The 17,503-nt window shown below is 44.4% G+C and overlaps 1 protein-coding gene and 1 long non-coding RNA gene across 8 annotated transcripts in view; one reads left to right on the top strand and one right to left on the bottom strand.

Annotated features, from left to right (window-relative positions):
• Positions 1-668: 668 nt before the first annotated feature.
• The window catches only part of LOC129596075 (uncharacterized), a 31,645-nt gene continuing 14,810 nt past the window's right edge, over positions 669-17,503 (bottom strand). Inside the window, exons 1-6 of one of the 6 annotated variants that reach the window (XM_055493237.1) lie at positions 12,951-13,262; positions 12,799-12,823; positions 10,501-11,401; positions 8,935-9,040; positions 6,317-7,057; positions 669-1,353 (exon numbers count right to left, since the gene is read on the bottom strand). In XM_055493237.1, coding sequence (XP_055349212.1) covers positions 1,230-1,353; positions 6,317-7,057; positions 8,935-9,040; positions 10,501-11,401; positions 12,799-12,823; positions 12,951-13,051 — 1,998 coding nt within the window. In that variant the 5' untranslated portion in view covers positions 13,052-13,262 and the 3' untranslated portion in view covers positions 669-1,229. Of the gene's footprint in view, positions 1,354-6,316; positions 7,058-8,934; positions 9,041-10,500; positions 11,412-11,513; positions 12,202-12,798; positions 13,263-14,092; positions 14,518-17,503 lie in introns of those variants that run through there. The other 5 variants (XM_055493242.1, XM_055493239.1, XM_055493238.1 and 2 more) reach the window with 5 other exon arrangements.
• On the top strand, positions 6,320-10,105 carry LOC129596077 (uncharacterized). Of its 2 annotated transcripts, XR_008691384.1 has the most exons (4): positions 6,320-6,812; positions 6,883-8,202; positions 8,278-8,391; positions 9,709-10,105. It is a non-coding gene; the product is annotated as an uncharacterized LOC129596077 (long non-coding RNA). The 2 variants fall into 2 exon arrangements; XR_008691383.1 differs by having other exon boundaries at positions 6,883-8,391.

Raw genomic sequence — 17,503 nt, 5'->3', positions numbered from 1 at the left:
AAAAGATGCTTGTTACTGCGATTACCGGCATGAAAGTATTTCGCGCCGATACTATTACGCTCATTAAAGTCAGTCAGGGAAAACTTCAAAACTCTTCTTCTTCCGCCTGATGACGGAATTCAATATCAAACGCCAAACAACGTCATCTCTAAAACTACATTTTATTGAGGCCATTCGCTGATCGATGTATTGCATTTTCCTCACAGTCAGCTGTTTTGCCCGTTGTGCTCAGCCAGCGAGCGGAAGTACTGAAGAGATATGGAATTGGAGAGGTTGGATGGCGGTCGATGGATCTACCGCGTTTCTACGGCGGCGTTTACGCTTGGCTGCAGTTAGGTACATGGTACCAAATTCGTGTACCTGCACGAAATCTTTCATTTTCGCGCACTCTCAAGCGCAATTTTTTGGTTTGTTTTAAGACATTCTGTAGCCAGATGATCTGTATACCAGACCTGGGCAGTTATAACTTAACTCTATAACTTAACGCGAGCTATTTGCGAGTTATCGACTTTTAACGTAACTCTGAAGCGTAACTCGCTATCCCAAAAACGTAACTCTAACGTAACTTGCTCAAAATCTGTATGTATTGTCTATGGTAGCGTAACTCGTGGTATAACTCGAAACTCGGTTTTACTTTCATGAGTAGCGTAACTCGTAGCGTAACTCGCACGCTCCCTGTAACTGGTAACTCTAACGGTGGTTGCATTTTCCATAACTGCCCAGGTCTGCTGTATACATTGGCGTGAAACAGTTTGTGCGCGCAACATCCGGTTCGGGAGTTATGGCTGTTGAAAAATTCCAAAAAGTTTAAATGCTTTCAGGTGCACCAAAAGTCGCATTATGGAGGAACATTATGCTAAAAAAGGCGCTGAAGAGACTAAGAAGCCAAACAGAAATGACGGAAAAAGTAAGAGAAACCACAGTGTAGAAAACGATTCCCGTAAGCTCGTCTCATTAAACAGGTATACGGTACTGGTATTGATGTGTGATACCGATAGCGAGCGAAACAGGAATTCGATAGCAAATATCTTATTGATAAGCCCAGATGCCAGCGCTGATCGCCATCCATTGATCTGAGGCCGGATATTTCGATGCTGGTATTCCGGGTCAGATAGTTTGGGGCCGTGAGTTGAGCCCTGGCCATGAAATAATAATCAAAACATTCTCCCCATTCCGAACGAGACCATAATTATAGTGTGGGCCGCATGGCAATGATGCAATCCCAAGCTTCACACTCGGAACAGCTCGTTGATCCCGTAAATAGCCATTGTGCTCCAGCCGGATACATCCTCGCAGCGCAGATCGACCTCGTTCCACGCTTTCGCTTGTCCGTCCGACTCGAACCCGCTGAACCTGCACAACACGGCAATATTCGTAACATAGATATTGTTCGTAAGATAGATACCTAATACACCAGTAAAGACCGTACCAATGGTGCATTCAATTGCACCATTGGTGCATGCATGTGCACTTTTGCTGCATGTACCATTGTTTGTGTACTTACTTAGGTGCTAATAAATCATACAATTTTCTCGTCGCCGACTTGTAGTACTATGGTCAAGTACCAATTGCTTTGTTTATCGACGTACCGTGTAATGCACTGTTGACTGATCGCTGCCGTCGCACCGTCCGTATTGGTGCAATATTAATTATTTATGGCAGTGCTGTAATTGTTACCCTATTGTTTATAATTCCCCATCTCGCCGTGCGCCCTGGTGCAGTTCACTGGTACTTTCTCATCGTGCGGTCGATATTGGGTATTGATTGCACAAGCGTGAAATACCCAAGCCCCTGGGTAACAGCAGTGGACAGTGATCAGGAATGCAGGTACCATTGACAGCGATTGACACGTCATTGACAGCAAAATTTAATGTTGCAAAACTTGCAGTTATTGTGTAGAGGTCGTCGTTCTTAACGCTAAGTACTATACTGGCATTTACACACCAAATTTTGTACGTCACATACTGTGTCGTGCAAATACTATCTAATTAAATATACACTCCCATTAGTAATTTTGCAATATGTTAACCTTTGCAGAGCGCTAACGTAGGCACTGTACTATAGTAGTTACTGTACTGTTAAGTACTTCTATATTAATTTAGTTGTTGTTGTCTATAAGGTACAGCTTGTTAATCGAAGTGCTTTACATATTGCTTTGCTTACTGTGTTGCCTGGAGACAGTACTGCTGGCTTTCTGTTCAGCAATACTTCTAAAGTGCACCCGTTCTTTCAAAGTACTGCTGCGCCAAGTGACCTTTCCGGACAACGCCGAACAAGCCGAAACGGACGATCAAGTGCTGAGGCATTTTAAAAGTATTGCAGCACTTTGAAAGTACAGCAATACTTTTAAAGTATTCCTGTACTTTTAAATTATTGCAATACTTTGAAACTACAGCAATACTTTTAAAGTATTCCTGTACTTTTAAAGTATTGCAATACTTTGAAACTACAGCAATACTTTTAAAGTATTCCTGCACTTTTAAAGTATTGCAGTAGTTTGAAAGTGCAGCAATACTTTTAAAGTATTGCAGCACTTTGGAACTACAGCCATACCTTTAAAGTACAACAGTACTTTCAAAGTATTGCTGTGCCAAAGTGACCTTCCCGAACAACGCCGAACAAGCCGAAACAGACGATCTAGCGCTGGGGCATTTTAAAGTATTGCAGTACTTTGAAAGTACAGCAATACTCTGAAAGTTATCCTGTACTTTTAAAGTATTGCAATACTTTTAAAGTACAACAATACTTTTAAAGTATAGCAGTACTTAAAAACCCCTCAGCGCTTGATCGTCTTTTCGGCTTGTTCGGCGTTGTTCGGGAAGGTCACATTGTTACAGCAGCACTTTAAAGTTACTGTTGCACTTTGACAAGCCGAAACAAACGATAAAGCCTTGAGGCATTTTAAATTATTGCAGTACTTGGAAAGTACAGCAATACTTCTAAAGTACAACTTTCAAAGTATTATACTGCTGTGCCAAGTGACCTTCCCGAACAACGCCGAACAAGCCGAAACAGAAGATCAAGCGCTGAGGCGTTTTTAAGTACTGCAATGCTATAAAAATAATACTTTAAAAGTATTGCTGTAATTTAAAAGTACTGCAATACTTTAAAAGTACAGGAATACTTTTAAACTGACGACTAAGTGCTAGGGCATTTGAACGTATGGCAGTACTTCGAAAGTAATGCAATACTTTGAAAGTATTGTATTACTTTCAGTAAGAAGGTCACCTTCCCGAACATCCCCGAACAGGCCGAAACTGACGATTAAGTGCTGGGGCATTTGAAAGTATGGCAGTACTTCGAAAGTAAAGCAATACTTTTAAAGTACTGCATTACTTTCAGTACCAAGGTGACCTTCCCGAACATCCCCGAACAGGCCGAAACTGACGATTAAGTGCTGGGGCATTTGAAAGTACGGCAGTACTTCGAAAGTAGAGCAATACTTTTAAAGTACTGCATTACTTTCAGTACCAAGGTGACCTTCCCGAACATCCCCGAACAGGCCGAAACTGACGATTAAGTGCTGGGGCATTTGAAATTACGGCAGTACGTCGAAAGTAATGCAATACTTTAAAAGTACTGCATTACTTTCAGCACCAATGTGACCTTCCCGAACATCCCCGAACACGCCGAAACTGACGATTAATTGGTGAGGCATTCGAAAGTACGGCAGTACTTCGAAAGTAGAGCAATACTTTTAAAGTACTGCATTACTTTCAGTACCAAGGTGACCTTCCCGAACATCCCCGAACAGGCCGAAACTGACGATTAAGTGCTGGGGCATTTGAAATTACGGCAGTACGTCGAAAGTAATGCAATACTTTAAAAGTACTGCATTACTTTCAGCACCAATGTGACCTTCCCGAACATCCCCGAACACGCCGAAACTGACGATTAATTGGTGAGGCATTCGAAAGTACGGCAGTACTTCGAAAGTAGAGCAATACTTTTAAAGTACTGCATTACTTTCAGTACCAAGGTGACCTTCCCGAACATCCCCGAACACGCCGAAACTGACGATTAATTGCTGAGGCATTTGGAAGTATGGCAGTACTTCGAAAGTAATGCAATACTTTGAAAGTATTGTATTACTTTCAGTAACAAGGTCACCTTCCCGAACATCCCCGAACAGGCCGAAACTGACGATTAAGTGCTGGGGCATTTGAAAGTATAGCAGTACATTTTTTCATTCACATTTTGACCTGCAAAGTATTGCATTAATTTGTAGATAAAGCAGTACTTTAAAAAGCAGTACTTTGTACTTTAAAGCAGTACTTTATCTTTTGCAGTTTAAATGTATGGTATACGTATACATAACCCGAAAGAGTATGTTTTACGTTGTCAAATAGCTTCGATTATATTGTCTTTAGTCATATGATGAGAATGGATCAGACTTTGAAATGCTTGATGCATGCCATCATACCGTCAAGTAATTCATCTCATGGCCGCTTACCAATGAATTCAGCAAATGCACCACCACCAGAACGATTTGCAGGGCCACACCCAACCCACGCTTTCACCCCGCTGATTAATTACTTGCCGGTATCGAATGGGCAATCCATACAAATCGCTCCAAGTAGTGAGCGCAAAGACCACTACCGACCCGTCGAACCAATTCGTGTCCAGAATATTTCTCCAGTCGCAGTCGCCGATCCCAAAGAGCCTATGGGTATACCGGCACCGGACTTTCAGCTTCCAGTTCCTTCCACACTATGAGATCGCTCCCGCTTCATATTGACAACATAGTTCCCGAGTCGACACCATCCAGTGGCCGATCAAACCACACCACAGTGCTGGTTGCCAATGCAGCAGCAGCCCTTCCTGGTGAAATAGTATGGGTGCCGCAACATAGTGTCCGTACAAGCAGCAATCCTGCTGTTAATCTGGGTGCCCAAACCTAACCCTCCCAGAACCCCAACCCCCTGACGCGGCACCGGCTAGGTAATCGGTGTTAGTGGACTGATCTTAGCATAACAAAGGACTAATTAGTGGAGATTTCTCATTTTTACATTTTTTTAAAAATGCATTGCATTATGGTAAACATGCGACGACGACAGCTTTTCAATTCTTGTCTGCTTTGCAGATCTGCACCGTACTGATACAAAAACGGTTGCGTCATGGTAAAGTACGGTGCATTATAATGCACAGTGTCACTAGAGATACTGAAGATTGCAGTACTAATGAAAACATAGTTTGCACTGTGGTGCAAAGAATTATTAACCGTATTGCATTTAAATAACAAATCTACACAATACAGGTGGTGGGCGTGTGATACAGTAGCAACAGTTGGAAAATAATACAGGCACGTTTTCATCGTGGTGCATTATAGTGCAGCGACGACGACAACTCATTATATCTATATAAGCCGCAGATTGATACTGTACCGGTACACACACGATTGTATCGTGGTGTCTTACTGTGTATTATTGACAGCAAGTACAGTATCTAGTATGCAATGTAATATCCAGCCAGCTGGATAGTATAGTATCTAGCATGCAATACTAGATACAGCTTCACATTGCAATCCCAGCTGGTGCAAGCAACTGACTTGTCGTCGTCGCTATTAGTATTGTCATCTGCACTGTACTGGTACGGTTCTTTACCTTTACCAATTTATTAAAATACTACACTTTTTATAACTTATCCTTCTAGTGATATAAGTCTTATATTTTGGTCAATATGCGCTGATTCGAACTTTACTGGATAGATGACAGCCACCGGAACCGCTGTAGAATATTACCGTACTGTGTCGGCTATGTAAGCGGTATCCACCGTGGCATACCGTATCTGCAAGACTGCTACTCGATCCATGGTAGCCACGAATCACGAACATCTGCTCGTACCCGTATTACGCTCTACGTACGTACATTCTATTAGTACGCGTACATACATTAATTATTATAGATATACAAGCCCGTCCGGAGTTAGAGCACGATAGAGAACAGCGAACAATGTAAATTCATGGGTTACGCCAAACAACATACTACGCCACGACACGCCACACTCTTTAAACACGTAACATGCTTTTGGCTGGCTTGTGGCCTGGTGCACGCCATATATGTTAATGAGTATAATCGTAATTGCCTGGCGGAAGGTGGCTCGAAAACAGTCGGTGCAATAAGGGACAATCTACAGTAACTGCGGAGCGCATTTACGCATTGTGGTAGACGTAGTGTAGTGGCCAGCGTGCTAAGCGCTAACATCGCGCTTAATATGCGCTAGCTGTTCTCTATCGTGCTCTAACTCCGGACGGGCTTGTAGACTGGTTCCTAGAGTAGCTAAACTGGTTCGAGTAAAGCCTACAAACATGACTCACAGACGAAGATAATTGCGGATGGCGTGCCAATCGTCGGGATAGTGCAGGGTGCGGCGCCAGCGCGCGTGGACGGCCATGACCTTTGCCAGCATGTCCGGCGTGACCGGCGGGAAGTGGTCGTTCAGTGCGCACATGAAGCGACTGGTCATGTGCATTTCGTCGTCGTTCCAGGGCAGAAGCAGCTTGGGAATGGTGATTTGCAGCTGGTCTATGAGCAGTTCATGCGACTCCTTCGCGAGGGGCACCATGCAGTCCCGCTCGTGCGCTGGCAGTAGATGAGAGGCCATGCCGTAAGGCTGAGCAAAGTAACCACCTTCTTCAAACACGTGGTACAGGTGTCGACCAAACAGACTGCCAACTGTCCAGCGGTGGAGCAGAATGTAGTCGCAAGTCTCCTTGAAGTCCGCCATAATAGACCCCGCGCCGTGCTTTAAAAGGGAATGGTCATGCTCGAAAGCTACTGCCGGTTGGATGTGAATGTGGTCTTCCAGCACAAGTACGGGCAAACTGATTTTCATGGCAATTAACATATAACGCAAATATACAAAGTAGTGGTGTGGCGGTAGGACGCGCAAGAGGGTGAGACTGATGGTGGCTGGGCTGATGGAGCGGCTGAGGAGAGAGGCCGTTTTGAAGCAGTTGTCGGTGTCGGCCTGCAGGTGCCAGCAGCTTTCGAAGGAGATGCTGACGTGCTCCTTCATCCGGGGATGGCTCAACAGCAACTGCCACAAGACGCACACCCTACAGTAGCACACACACTTTGTCAATACCAACAAAAGCTGCAGCAACCACCTTCCAGACAATAACCGGCTCAAAAGGTCACAATGTAAAGGCGAGCGCTAATGCCATTACATTTCACTACAGAACGCCCGCAAGGTCACATCCTGCCGCTTTGACTTCTCCCGCTCTCCCAAAGACACCGTTGACCAGGCCATTCCACACTAGTCCATGTATGGCTGGACAAAGGCGTGATAAAGGGTGCCTTCCCAACACGGAAACATTGCGGTGCCATTTTCCATATTTAAGGACAACGGAATTATTTTCAAGCCACGCCGACACGCATGCCCTTCCATTGTTTAGATGTTCTGCTGCGGCTGCTCTAGTTTTTCCGTATGCGTACAAGATGGGGCACACCGACAGTTTGCTGACCACCATCCTGCTGACCGAAGACGTTTTGTTGACCGACACCATGTTAACCTGAGGCACTGCCCTACTCAAGGGGCTTCACTGTATTGTATACAGTGAGTCTGTATTGTATGAAATACAATACAGCCCCTAGAGAACCGACGGTTTGTTGAAACGACAAATTGCTTAACGACAAGTCGGTGAACAACCGTCTGCTGAACACCGACAATTTGCTGCCGGCTTTTTGCAGACTTGAAAAACCCAAAAAACCTAAGAATCCTAAGAAACATAAGAATCTTAAGAAACCTAAGAAAAAGCTCTAATAACTTGAGGAAACTCGACGATCAGCGTATCGAACAGAACAGCAAGTTGTCGGTCAACAAAGCTGTTTCGGCAAAAAGTCGTTCGGCCTTTTCGGTGAAAAGCGAAATGTCGCGCAACAACTTATAGGTCAGCGAGCTGTGCCATTCAGCAAGATATCGGTCAGCAAATTGTAGGTCGATGAAATGACGTGCTACCACAAGATGGTGTCATCTACGAACATTTCCATTAAAAAAAATGATGAAGTGGGGAACCTTACAGCTTTTGAATATTTTCGAAATTCGAAAAGGCGACTGTAACATCATGGAGAATTTCGGCGAGTATGCGACTGCATGTCGGATCGGATATGATTCAGACACTGATTCCCCAGTACAGCGAGCGATGAAGGTCATGTTTCCGGCGACGAAGAATACTGTATACATCGGATACCTAAGCAGGCGGTATAGTATCCGGCCATGACGGCGACGTAGTGCCAGCAAAGGCCGCTCTCAATAAAACATGCTGAAGTTTTGCAGGTTATCTAATGGAAGACATGATTATTTAGTCCCACTTCCACGGGTCGGCGGGAAAATGTCAAACGCATTGGCGCCCACCATACTGACTTTTCCACTACGACCTGAATCACTGCTGTAAGTATCGTTAGCTTTCTGTAGTGTGTTTCTCGCAGGTGAAATGACTTGTCGCAGTATCGATAGCGAAGTGTAGTGAAAATATTCGACTCAATTCTAGTGCCGTCAGTTTTTTCTGTAGGTTATTCTTAGGACAGGGATGACATGAGCGTTATGTGGTGGGCGAACAAAGAGTCTCATTCGCTTGCGCCAGGTCGGGTATGGGTTTATGTAGGGAGATGCTTTTCCTCGGAATACTTCTATAACAGTTGTGCAGTAATTTCGGCTGGCCGAAGGGATAATCGTTTTTCAACATCACGGTAAAATAGCCGTGCCATGAGGCATTAACGCACTTGTGGTCTGATGATGACCTTTACAGTGTTCGACGGACACTCACAGAGCTAGTTCGGGTAGCTAGCTGTCTGTCCTAATGTTTAAAACTGCACTTGCGAAAAACCGCTCGTTTCGCCTGATCACTGAAAGCCAGTGGCCCAATGTCACTGTCCTCAGTATGCAAAGAAAAACTATGCGACCGCGTCAATGCTCAGATACAACACTCCGTACCGTTTGGCTCTCATTTGTGAATGCAGGTCCAAATGTGACAATATGTCGCTTAGCAGCCAAGGCGTCAAATCACTCAGCAACACTGCACCAACATCCAACTCGATACCTAAGGAAATGACAGTTTTTGATTACAGCAGCGAATACACTTCAACAAAATAAAGGGGAGTCTAGTTAGTAGTTGCTGGTACATGTTGGGTCTGGTAGTGTAACTGGTAGTAATGCTGCTAGTGGTCAGCGTAATGGGACTCTTTGTAGTACTGTACAAGCCAGATTCATGATTCCTTTCAAATCGGCAATAGCCAGCCAAATAACAGTAACTGCAAGCGCTGGTGCACTACAATAGTTCAAAATTAAACATAAAAAAACATAATTAGTTGCGTAAAAATACAGGTAGGAACCGTAGGGCAATACTGCGCTCAAAACAGTAGACTGAGTAGAGTAGCGGCTCTGTAGCCACTGCACCCTTTGACAGAGCTATAGTACAGGGTATATCATAATTATTATTAGCCTGCGTCATAATTACTCGTATGTTGAGTATGCGCCTGTTGTGCTAACTACTCGTATCTCGAAAAGAGCTTCGTGTGCAAGCCATACTATAGTGAGCTACAACTGCCAGCACGACAAGACATTTGTCGGCAAGCCGTTTCTAGTATTTGTTGGTACGTTAAATCTACGTATAACATAATATTATTCTAATAATTATGTGTACTAAGAATTAATGTACTCGATGTAGTTCTTAATCGTTAGCAGTGATTGGACGGAAGTACTCTGTAGTGAAGGGGCGTTCGAAAAGGCTGAGACAAACACTTCCTGTGCCAGTACTCCGGAACTGTATCGGAAGTTGGGTATTCCTCCCATATTCGACCGATGGCGTCAGGGCGCGCGATGCGGTGTGGCTGTTCAGGTTCTGGAACAAAGATCAGTTTCCGCTTCCGGCCTACTCCTGGACATGATTCAAGTAAAAGATAACACCACGCGCTATAATTTACGGAAGCCGGCCCGGATCGATGTTACGCGGGCAAAGAAAGCCATCTTAGGGTGGACTAAGGAAATGCGGCTGAAGCGTCTTCTTGATAAAATTCTTTAAAATTCTCGAAGTACCTTCTTTCAAATTTCTACTCAGATCTGTTAATCTCTCCTAAATGTTTTCATTAGCAGAAAATTGTTTTTGTTCGACCAGACTTGAAGTCCCTTCGGGGTTGTCTGCTCTTGTGTAGTAGTAGTAGTAGTATTAGTAGTAGTAATAGTAATAATAATAATAATAACTTGACAACTTGCTGCCGTCATCCGGCTGGAGTTTTAGGTAAAGCTGAACCTAGTGCTTGATTGCTTATAAACCGCGCGCGATTATTTTAGCAGATGTACTGCCGTGACGTCGTATTCCAGCCGGGTGATGGCAGCAAGTACACCTCAGTTTTTTATATAGGTCATAATAACTCTATACACTGTATCGTCGAGTCAACTTGACACTTTTTCGTACAGTGAGTCGTATCCGATTAGTACAAGTATGTAAAGAAATGAAAAGACCGGCTAAAAGCTACGTAACATTAACGTCAGCTTGCTAACCGGTTTGGAAATGGAAATCTTCGTTTTCACTGGCGCACAATGTTCGCTGATGGACAGGCGGAAAATGGGCGCGACTGGCCACGTGGGTCTGCAGGATGGTCGACAAGGTGCCGGACATCCGCTGCATCTCTTGCGTGTCCGTTGCGCACCTGAGGATGACGAACATACAGCCCCCATTTTCAGGTTCGACGCGCAGATGGAATCGGCATGTGAAGTCCAGTGGGTGTAGGAGAAAGTGAAGAATGTGCTTAATAATGCGAGATTTATCGGCCGGCTCGCTGAGAACGATGTTCGTTTGGGCAAAGGGGATGAAGTGCTTGGTGTAGCGCAGACCGCTGCGGCGCTCCAGCAAGGATGGACCGGTGGGTGGCCAGTCAAAGGCCACTTGGTTTTCGTGAACCACCTCAACACCAAATCTGTGTGCAGGCACGGTGTACAGGTCGGAAACGTCAGTTGTGATGCAAAACGTATAACAACGCTCGCTACAACCCACAAGTATGTTGAGCAGAAGGACTGGTCGGAAACGAAACGGTCCGTTGTCTTCGTCTCGTAGCGCCGCATATATCCAAACGTTCTCGGAATTCGTGCCCCGCGAAGGGAAACTGTAGGAGGGGAGTGGCCAGACGTCTTGCATGTGCATCCAGCGCGCAGCGACGGATGTGGAATCGAAGTGGATGAAGGCGTGCTCGCCGTCCGTGTCGATATCCTGAATATATCCCAACCACCAGACGTACTCGTCAGTGTCGTCCGTGTCATCATTACATCTACCGGCGCCAGTGCGACTGTGCGTGCGGACGGCGACCGTGTTGCGGAAGCTCATTTGACCGACTTCCGCCAGCAGCGGCTGATATATACACCGCGGCACCGCCTTCATTCCCAGCCTGCAGGCGTCCGGAGGGGGCTGAAGGAAACTAACATCTCTCAATCACAAATGATTCAATAAATCAGGATCTTGCGCCAACAAGAAATCTAAGTTTGACTGCACGATGTATCACTACGCAGCAAATACTCACTTTTTTTACTCCTCGTTTCCTTTTTAGCACTACCTTTTAATCCGAGAGAAGATATACTGTTTGTTTTTATAATGTTTAAAGTTTAACTTTGAAGTATCTGTAGTCGACCGGAGCTTAGCGAAGGTTCTCTATATTCAAGACTTATGCTTTCACTGATTTCTGTCCGTTACGGAAGGTCGTTACGAAGATGTTGCTGGCTGGTATTGTTGCTAGTTAACATAGTTGAATAATTACTAATAAGTAATAATAGGTACTTATGTTAATAATAGTAATTATTAGTACGAGGAGGATTACAGTTGAGTCGGTAGCGCATAGCTGCTGCGAGTAAATTGAACACCATTTCCGTAAGCTACTGACGTAACAGTCAACCGTGGATGGTTGCATTTCCAACAACTGGGCAACAGTCAGCCGTGGGGGGATGCATTGCTTACTTACCAACCGCAGCTGTTGGCTTGTGCAACCATCCACGGTTGGCAACTACGTCAAAAACTTACGGACACAGTGTTCAGCAGCTATGCGCTACCGACTCAACTATAATCCTCCTCGTAATGTTACAGTAAGTGTTAAGAGTGCTACTGGTAGGACGTTTAAAATTAATTACTTATCGCTCGCATGAGCGAAAAGCTGCTACGCTCCGGTCTGCCAACGTGCGTTTTTCCTAGTATACGAGCGCTTTCAAATATTGTTACTGTACTTACTTTGATGGCCATTAAAGGTAAAAAATATTGTGGGTTGTAGCGAGCGTTGTTATACGTTTTGCATCACAACTGACGTTTCCGACCTGTACACCGTGCCTGCACACAGTACTTACTTTGATTGCCTATTAAAGGTAAAAATATTATTATAAAAATTAATAACACTATTGGACCAGAGTCGTACAGACGGTACAGTGTGTCCCTACCGTACAACACTGTAATTTTCTGGCCAAATTTGACCGTTGAGAATGTTGTTTTGTTTAACCGTAACTAGATCTTGATATTGTTATCACGCTATTGAATTAAAGATCCATTAAATTTGAGTCGACAGTGCAGTAACCAAAAACTATACAAGTGTCATTCGCTGAAGAATCTTCCAGTTTTGCATTGAGTAATCACCGCTGATTTATATTAATACCTTATACCGCGCAAATTACACAATCCGCTAGTTGGATAAAGTTATTACTAACGCATGACATTGATGACAATACGAGCCGAAATTCCATCGGATCAGCGCAATATGAACGAAGTTCAACAGCAACAAAATTCATCAAAATTGAACAAAGTCCGCAGCCAAGTCAAGAACTCACCGTGTTCGCGCCACAGTAGTTTGCCCTGTTGTCCATGGTAAAAAGAGATTAAAATTAGCAAAGCCAGATGTTTAGATACAGTGTCATATACTTGTAAAATACTATACTTTATAATTTGTATAATAATTATACAATGAAGTACAGATACTTCCGTTTGAAAACAAAAAGGAAAAATCCTTCGATTCATTCGCCCGTTGCAGAGTAAAAGAGCCGCGGATTCCCTCCTTTCCAGGTGCATAGTTATCGGTATCATCAACGACGCTTGCGCGTTCTGCTGCACATGACAGTAGTGTCACTAGTGTGGTGTGGTTCAAAAACTACAGCCAGCACTGCAGGCAGGCTGCACTAGTGAGGTAAGTACGTGCCAGTGGAGTCCCCATTCGACGCCAGTGGAATAGATTGATTTCACAGTGGCGTAGTGCCCACCCCTGTGACGTAGATGGTTGAGTTGTACCGCGAATTTACATGCGCCGATCAGGTTTTACAGATCTTTATCAGTCACTGTCGGCTTACACGAGTTGGCACCACCCGTTTAAGCTCCATTATTTATACGGGCCACGGGGAGGACGGGCAATCCGACACAGAACCTGAATTGAACAGAACTTATCCTCAACCGCTCAAATTTTGCTGGCAGTTTGATTGGTTTAAGTCGCCCAATCAATACGATGGAGGCAGATTGCCCACTGGTGACGACCACGCACCGCGGAACACGTGCTCGTTTTTGGCATGTTGCGAGCCCGTGCATAAAAATATTTAACAAAAAGTTCGTCTTTCGTAATTATTGAAGTTCGTTTTTCGTCACAATATTTTGTTTACAAAATCAAACATTTGGCAGCAAAATTAATTAAACGGTTTCTGGTAGCCAAACTTGAACCGCAGCTGCGTGCGGTAGCAAGCGTATTGTTAACGACGCGTTAGCTCGCACGCGTGGCTCTTTACTTGAGGCGGTTGTGGGCTACCTGCTAAAAGTGGTATTTAAAACTGCCAAAGTCGGTTTCTTAGAAGGGCGGACAGGAGAACACTGCTGATTTTATAAATGGAATTTAAATATGAATTTCTGCTTTTACCGAAAATACTGAAGAAACAAAAATCTGTCGATGATGGGACTCGAACCCGTGCCAGCTGCGTCTGTAGCCGTCCGTCTTACCAGTGTATGTACCACAGATCTACACCGGCGTGCATTATTATTTCTTTTTAGATTTTAGCGCACTGTGCGATCGACTGCCGATCAGGTTGGTAGAGAAGAGTTCATCAAGACATGCCGGTGGCCGTGCTGATATCTATACTGACTTACCAGCCACCGTGGAAGGTTGCAGCAGCTCCGCGAAGCTCCGCCAGGGCGGGCGCACTTCCGTTCCGTGGAAATGCCGCGGAAAGGCTCGCTCGGCGACCATGTCAACGCGGGAGGCGGCCAGGTCGTGCTGGCGATTGCATGGTTAAAGCGTGGGAAAAAGGGGGCCGATCTGAAGGGGAAAGATGCAGGCGTGTTAACACGCCTGCCCCTGGGGAGTCGGTCCACTGGGGCGTGTTAAATAATCGTAGGTCCGTTAAAGGCAAGATGGGCAGGTGTTGCAGCAGGCCCGGCACCGACCAGGATCGCAGGATAATTCCGTGTGGTTCAAATGCATTTGCTGATGGAAGGAAGACGCCTTCGCCTCCATATCCCAGTAATCCCACACACGCCCATGGTAATCACTGTTAGTGCTGTTCTGTTGAAACCTATATTCACCAGTAATATAGTACAATATTATTATGTTGTGGCAAGAATTAAACAGTTTCGGCTTCGCCGCCGCGTTTCTTAATTGTGGTCTATGCCCTAGGTCTATGGTCGCTTTCCAGATCACTTAAACTGCGAGTACGATACGCTAAGCTGCTTGCCGGGTAGCTACTCTACACCAATAAAAGAAGATGGTAATAAATAAACTAGGTAATCGTAAGCGGACGGTGGGAGGAGATGCACGGCGAGCGGAGCCGGCAGTGTACTCCTTCCACGTCCGCGATCGGATGCGATTATTCGGCAGCCGCGTCGACCGGGCAGTGAATTAAATGGCTAATTAACTGGTATACTGTACATTGTGTACAAGTTGTGCGTTAATTTCACTCGTAATATTTTAGTTCCAGTGGCTTCCGCTTTCGCTGTGAATGGTGAATTATTCCCAACATGCAACACTGGATGCAAAAGGGGAATAGATTACTATAATAATGTTAATTATTGTACTTGTATAATATTTGCAGTACTTGCTACTCGTAAAGACACTTAAGTGGGCCACTATGATAAGTGAATGGGCGACATACACTTAAGTGGGCCAGCTTAGATTATTTTTTTCCCAAGCCGTATGGCTGTCGGCTTTTTGTTTTAGCAGATTCAGAAAAGTTTGCTCTTTTCAGAGTACTTGGAATTTTTAAAATCGGATCGCACGTTTTTGAGTTATTTGCGTTGTAAAAATCCGATGACGAAAGCACTTAAGCCACGCCACGCGAGCCATTGCACTACAGCAATATGATTTTGTAACCGCCACTCATGTGCGGCTGCAGCACTTCTTTATCGCAGGACGCCTCTGCACTATGGAATTCCGAATGGCCGCGAGTTTTGTTGATTTTAAACTTTGATTTCAAATTCTTTGTCTTAAAATCAACGATTACAAATCGATGATTTTCAAACACCATGATCTGAAATCAATGATTTTTACATCAATGATTGCGAATCACTGATTTCCAAGTCATGATTTTTCGACTCCGTGATTTCTAACCATTGATTTAAGTTCAGTGATTTTCATTCAACGATTTTCAGTAGTGTGAACTGACATCAATGATTTTCTATCATTGATTTAGAATCAATGATTATCAATCGTTGATTTTGTACCACTGATTTTGCTTCATCAAAGATTGCGCTTTACTGATTTTCAATCACTTGATTTAAGTTCAGTGTTTAAAAATCAACGATCGACAATCAATGATTTCCAATATGTAACCGCCGCACCGTGCACCGGAAGAGCGACTAAAGGCAACGGTCTTGCGTTCAACACGTTCGACTCACGACAATGATAACTCAGCGGTTTTCACGATAATCTGTCAATATTCACTGGCCAGATTTATTCAGTGTTGCCAGTTTTACAGTACTGTACTTGCGAATATGCGTCCACCTTGTAAAAACTCGGTTCTGTCCGTTCTTCCCGTTCCTTAGGTTTCCTAGGAATTTTTTTATTGCAGTGGCAGTTATTTGATTTTTCATTTGGAAAATGGAAGTCCATGGAGAAGTTCTGGAGAACCCTGACATCCGCCAGCACGCCACTAAAGAGCATTTTCAGCAGTTTCAGATCGATATTATGTTGGCTTATTATAATGCTGGGCTGAAAATTCCTCATTCCGTGGCCCGCACGCATATCGCTGAAAAGATCGGTCAACCTGGAAGCCACAGGGCACGGGCAAAAACGAGTTGGGACTTGGTTCAAAAATCGCCGAGAGAAAAGAGAAGAAACTCACACAACTGGCAGAAAAGAAGGAACAGGCTGGTGTGGGTACCGTTGATGTTATGTCTCTACCACAGGATGTCACTTTGCAGCCTGCAGATGTATAAAACCCGGTGTTTATCGGAAAATGCTAATGTGGACAATAAGATCAATTAATTGCACTTGTGCGATTCTTTATGGTTTAATAACTGGATAGATGCAGATCCTAACGCAGCTGGTTTAAATCCGCAGTAAAGGTCAGGAGACGAGTAAAGAAGAATGAGCAGCAATTTACTGTAGCCGCCCGCACAAGTTGCCCCACAGAGTGAGGTATACGGATATTTGGCCTCACATTGCTCGCTGTTCAGCGCAGTGTGTGCAGGGAGAAGGCAGCGGCCGGATCTGCCACTGGAGCAACTTGTGCGGGCGGCTACAGTACATAAATAGGAAATTTTGCGTGATTGCACAAAGACAGCCACTCACTAAATACAATGTAAGAAAATTAAACTTTATTCCAGCCACAAATTATTCTGTATTGAGGAAGCAGAAAAGTAGTTTAGTCAAGTTTAATTTTTTGTATAAAACTTTCAGAGTACAGTACGTAAAAGTGCAGTTATAGAATTAATGCTTGGACAACACTGATTTTATAACAAATTATGAAGACAGCACGATACATTATACTACGCATTTGGTTTTGGATGATGATGCCAGGCATTCCGAATATTAGGCAATCCCTGCCGCATTGAATTCTCTCATCGAGAGGTTCTGGCCGCGATTCTCAGAAATATTGTGCCTTAAATCTGTAAATGTGTACGTTGTAATCGTAAGGCCTGCGTAATAAAAAAGCGCTTAGATGTAAGTATTGTAACCGCCCAATAACTACACCTCATGCCGCCACATATGGCAACCTACGTTGACCTTTTACTGCTGACCAGGGCTACGCGACAGGTCGTCGCGGGACATTTGGTTGTACGGACATTTCGTCTAAGGACAACCCGTTTTTGTGGCAAATAGTCATATGACTGTTCGTTGTCATAAACCAGTCGATAATTTTTGGCTCCCCAAATGTCGGACGACCAAATATCATCCAACAAAACGGCTGCATAACGAGTTGTCCCAAAACAAATTAGCCGCTGCAACGAAAAACCTGTGGCGATATGTCCCACGACGAAATGTCCCGCGACCACTTGGGCTGTCACGCTGACCAGCACCAGTGTTAATTTACATGTGCATTACTACTGCATTATGCGCTAATT

This window comes from Paramacrobiotus metropolitanus, unplaced genomic scaffold (genome assembly GCF_019649055.1).
Source record: "Paramacrobiotus metropolitanus isolate TYO unplaced genomic scaffold, Prichtersi_v1.0 Parri_scaffold0000085, whole genome shotgun sequence".
NCBI classification, from domain to species: Eukaryota; Metazoa; Tardigrada; class Eutardigrada; order Parachela; family Macrobiotidae; genus Paramacrobiotus; species Paramacrobiotus metropolitanus.
This window is presented reverse-complemented; position numbering and strand designations above follow the sequence as displayed.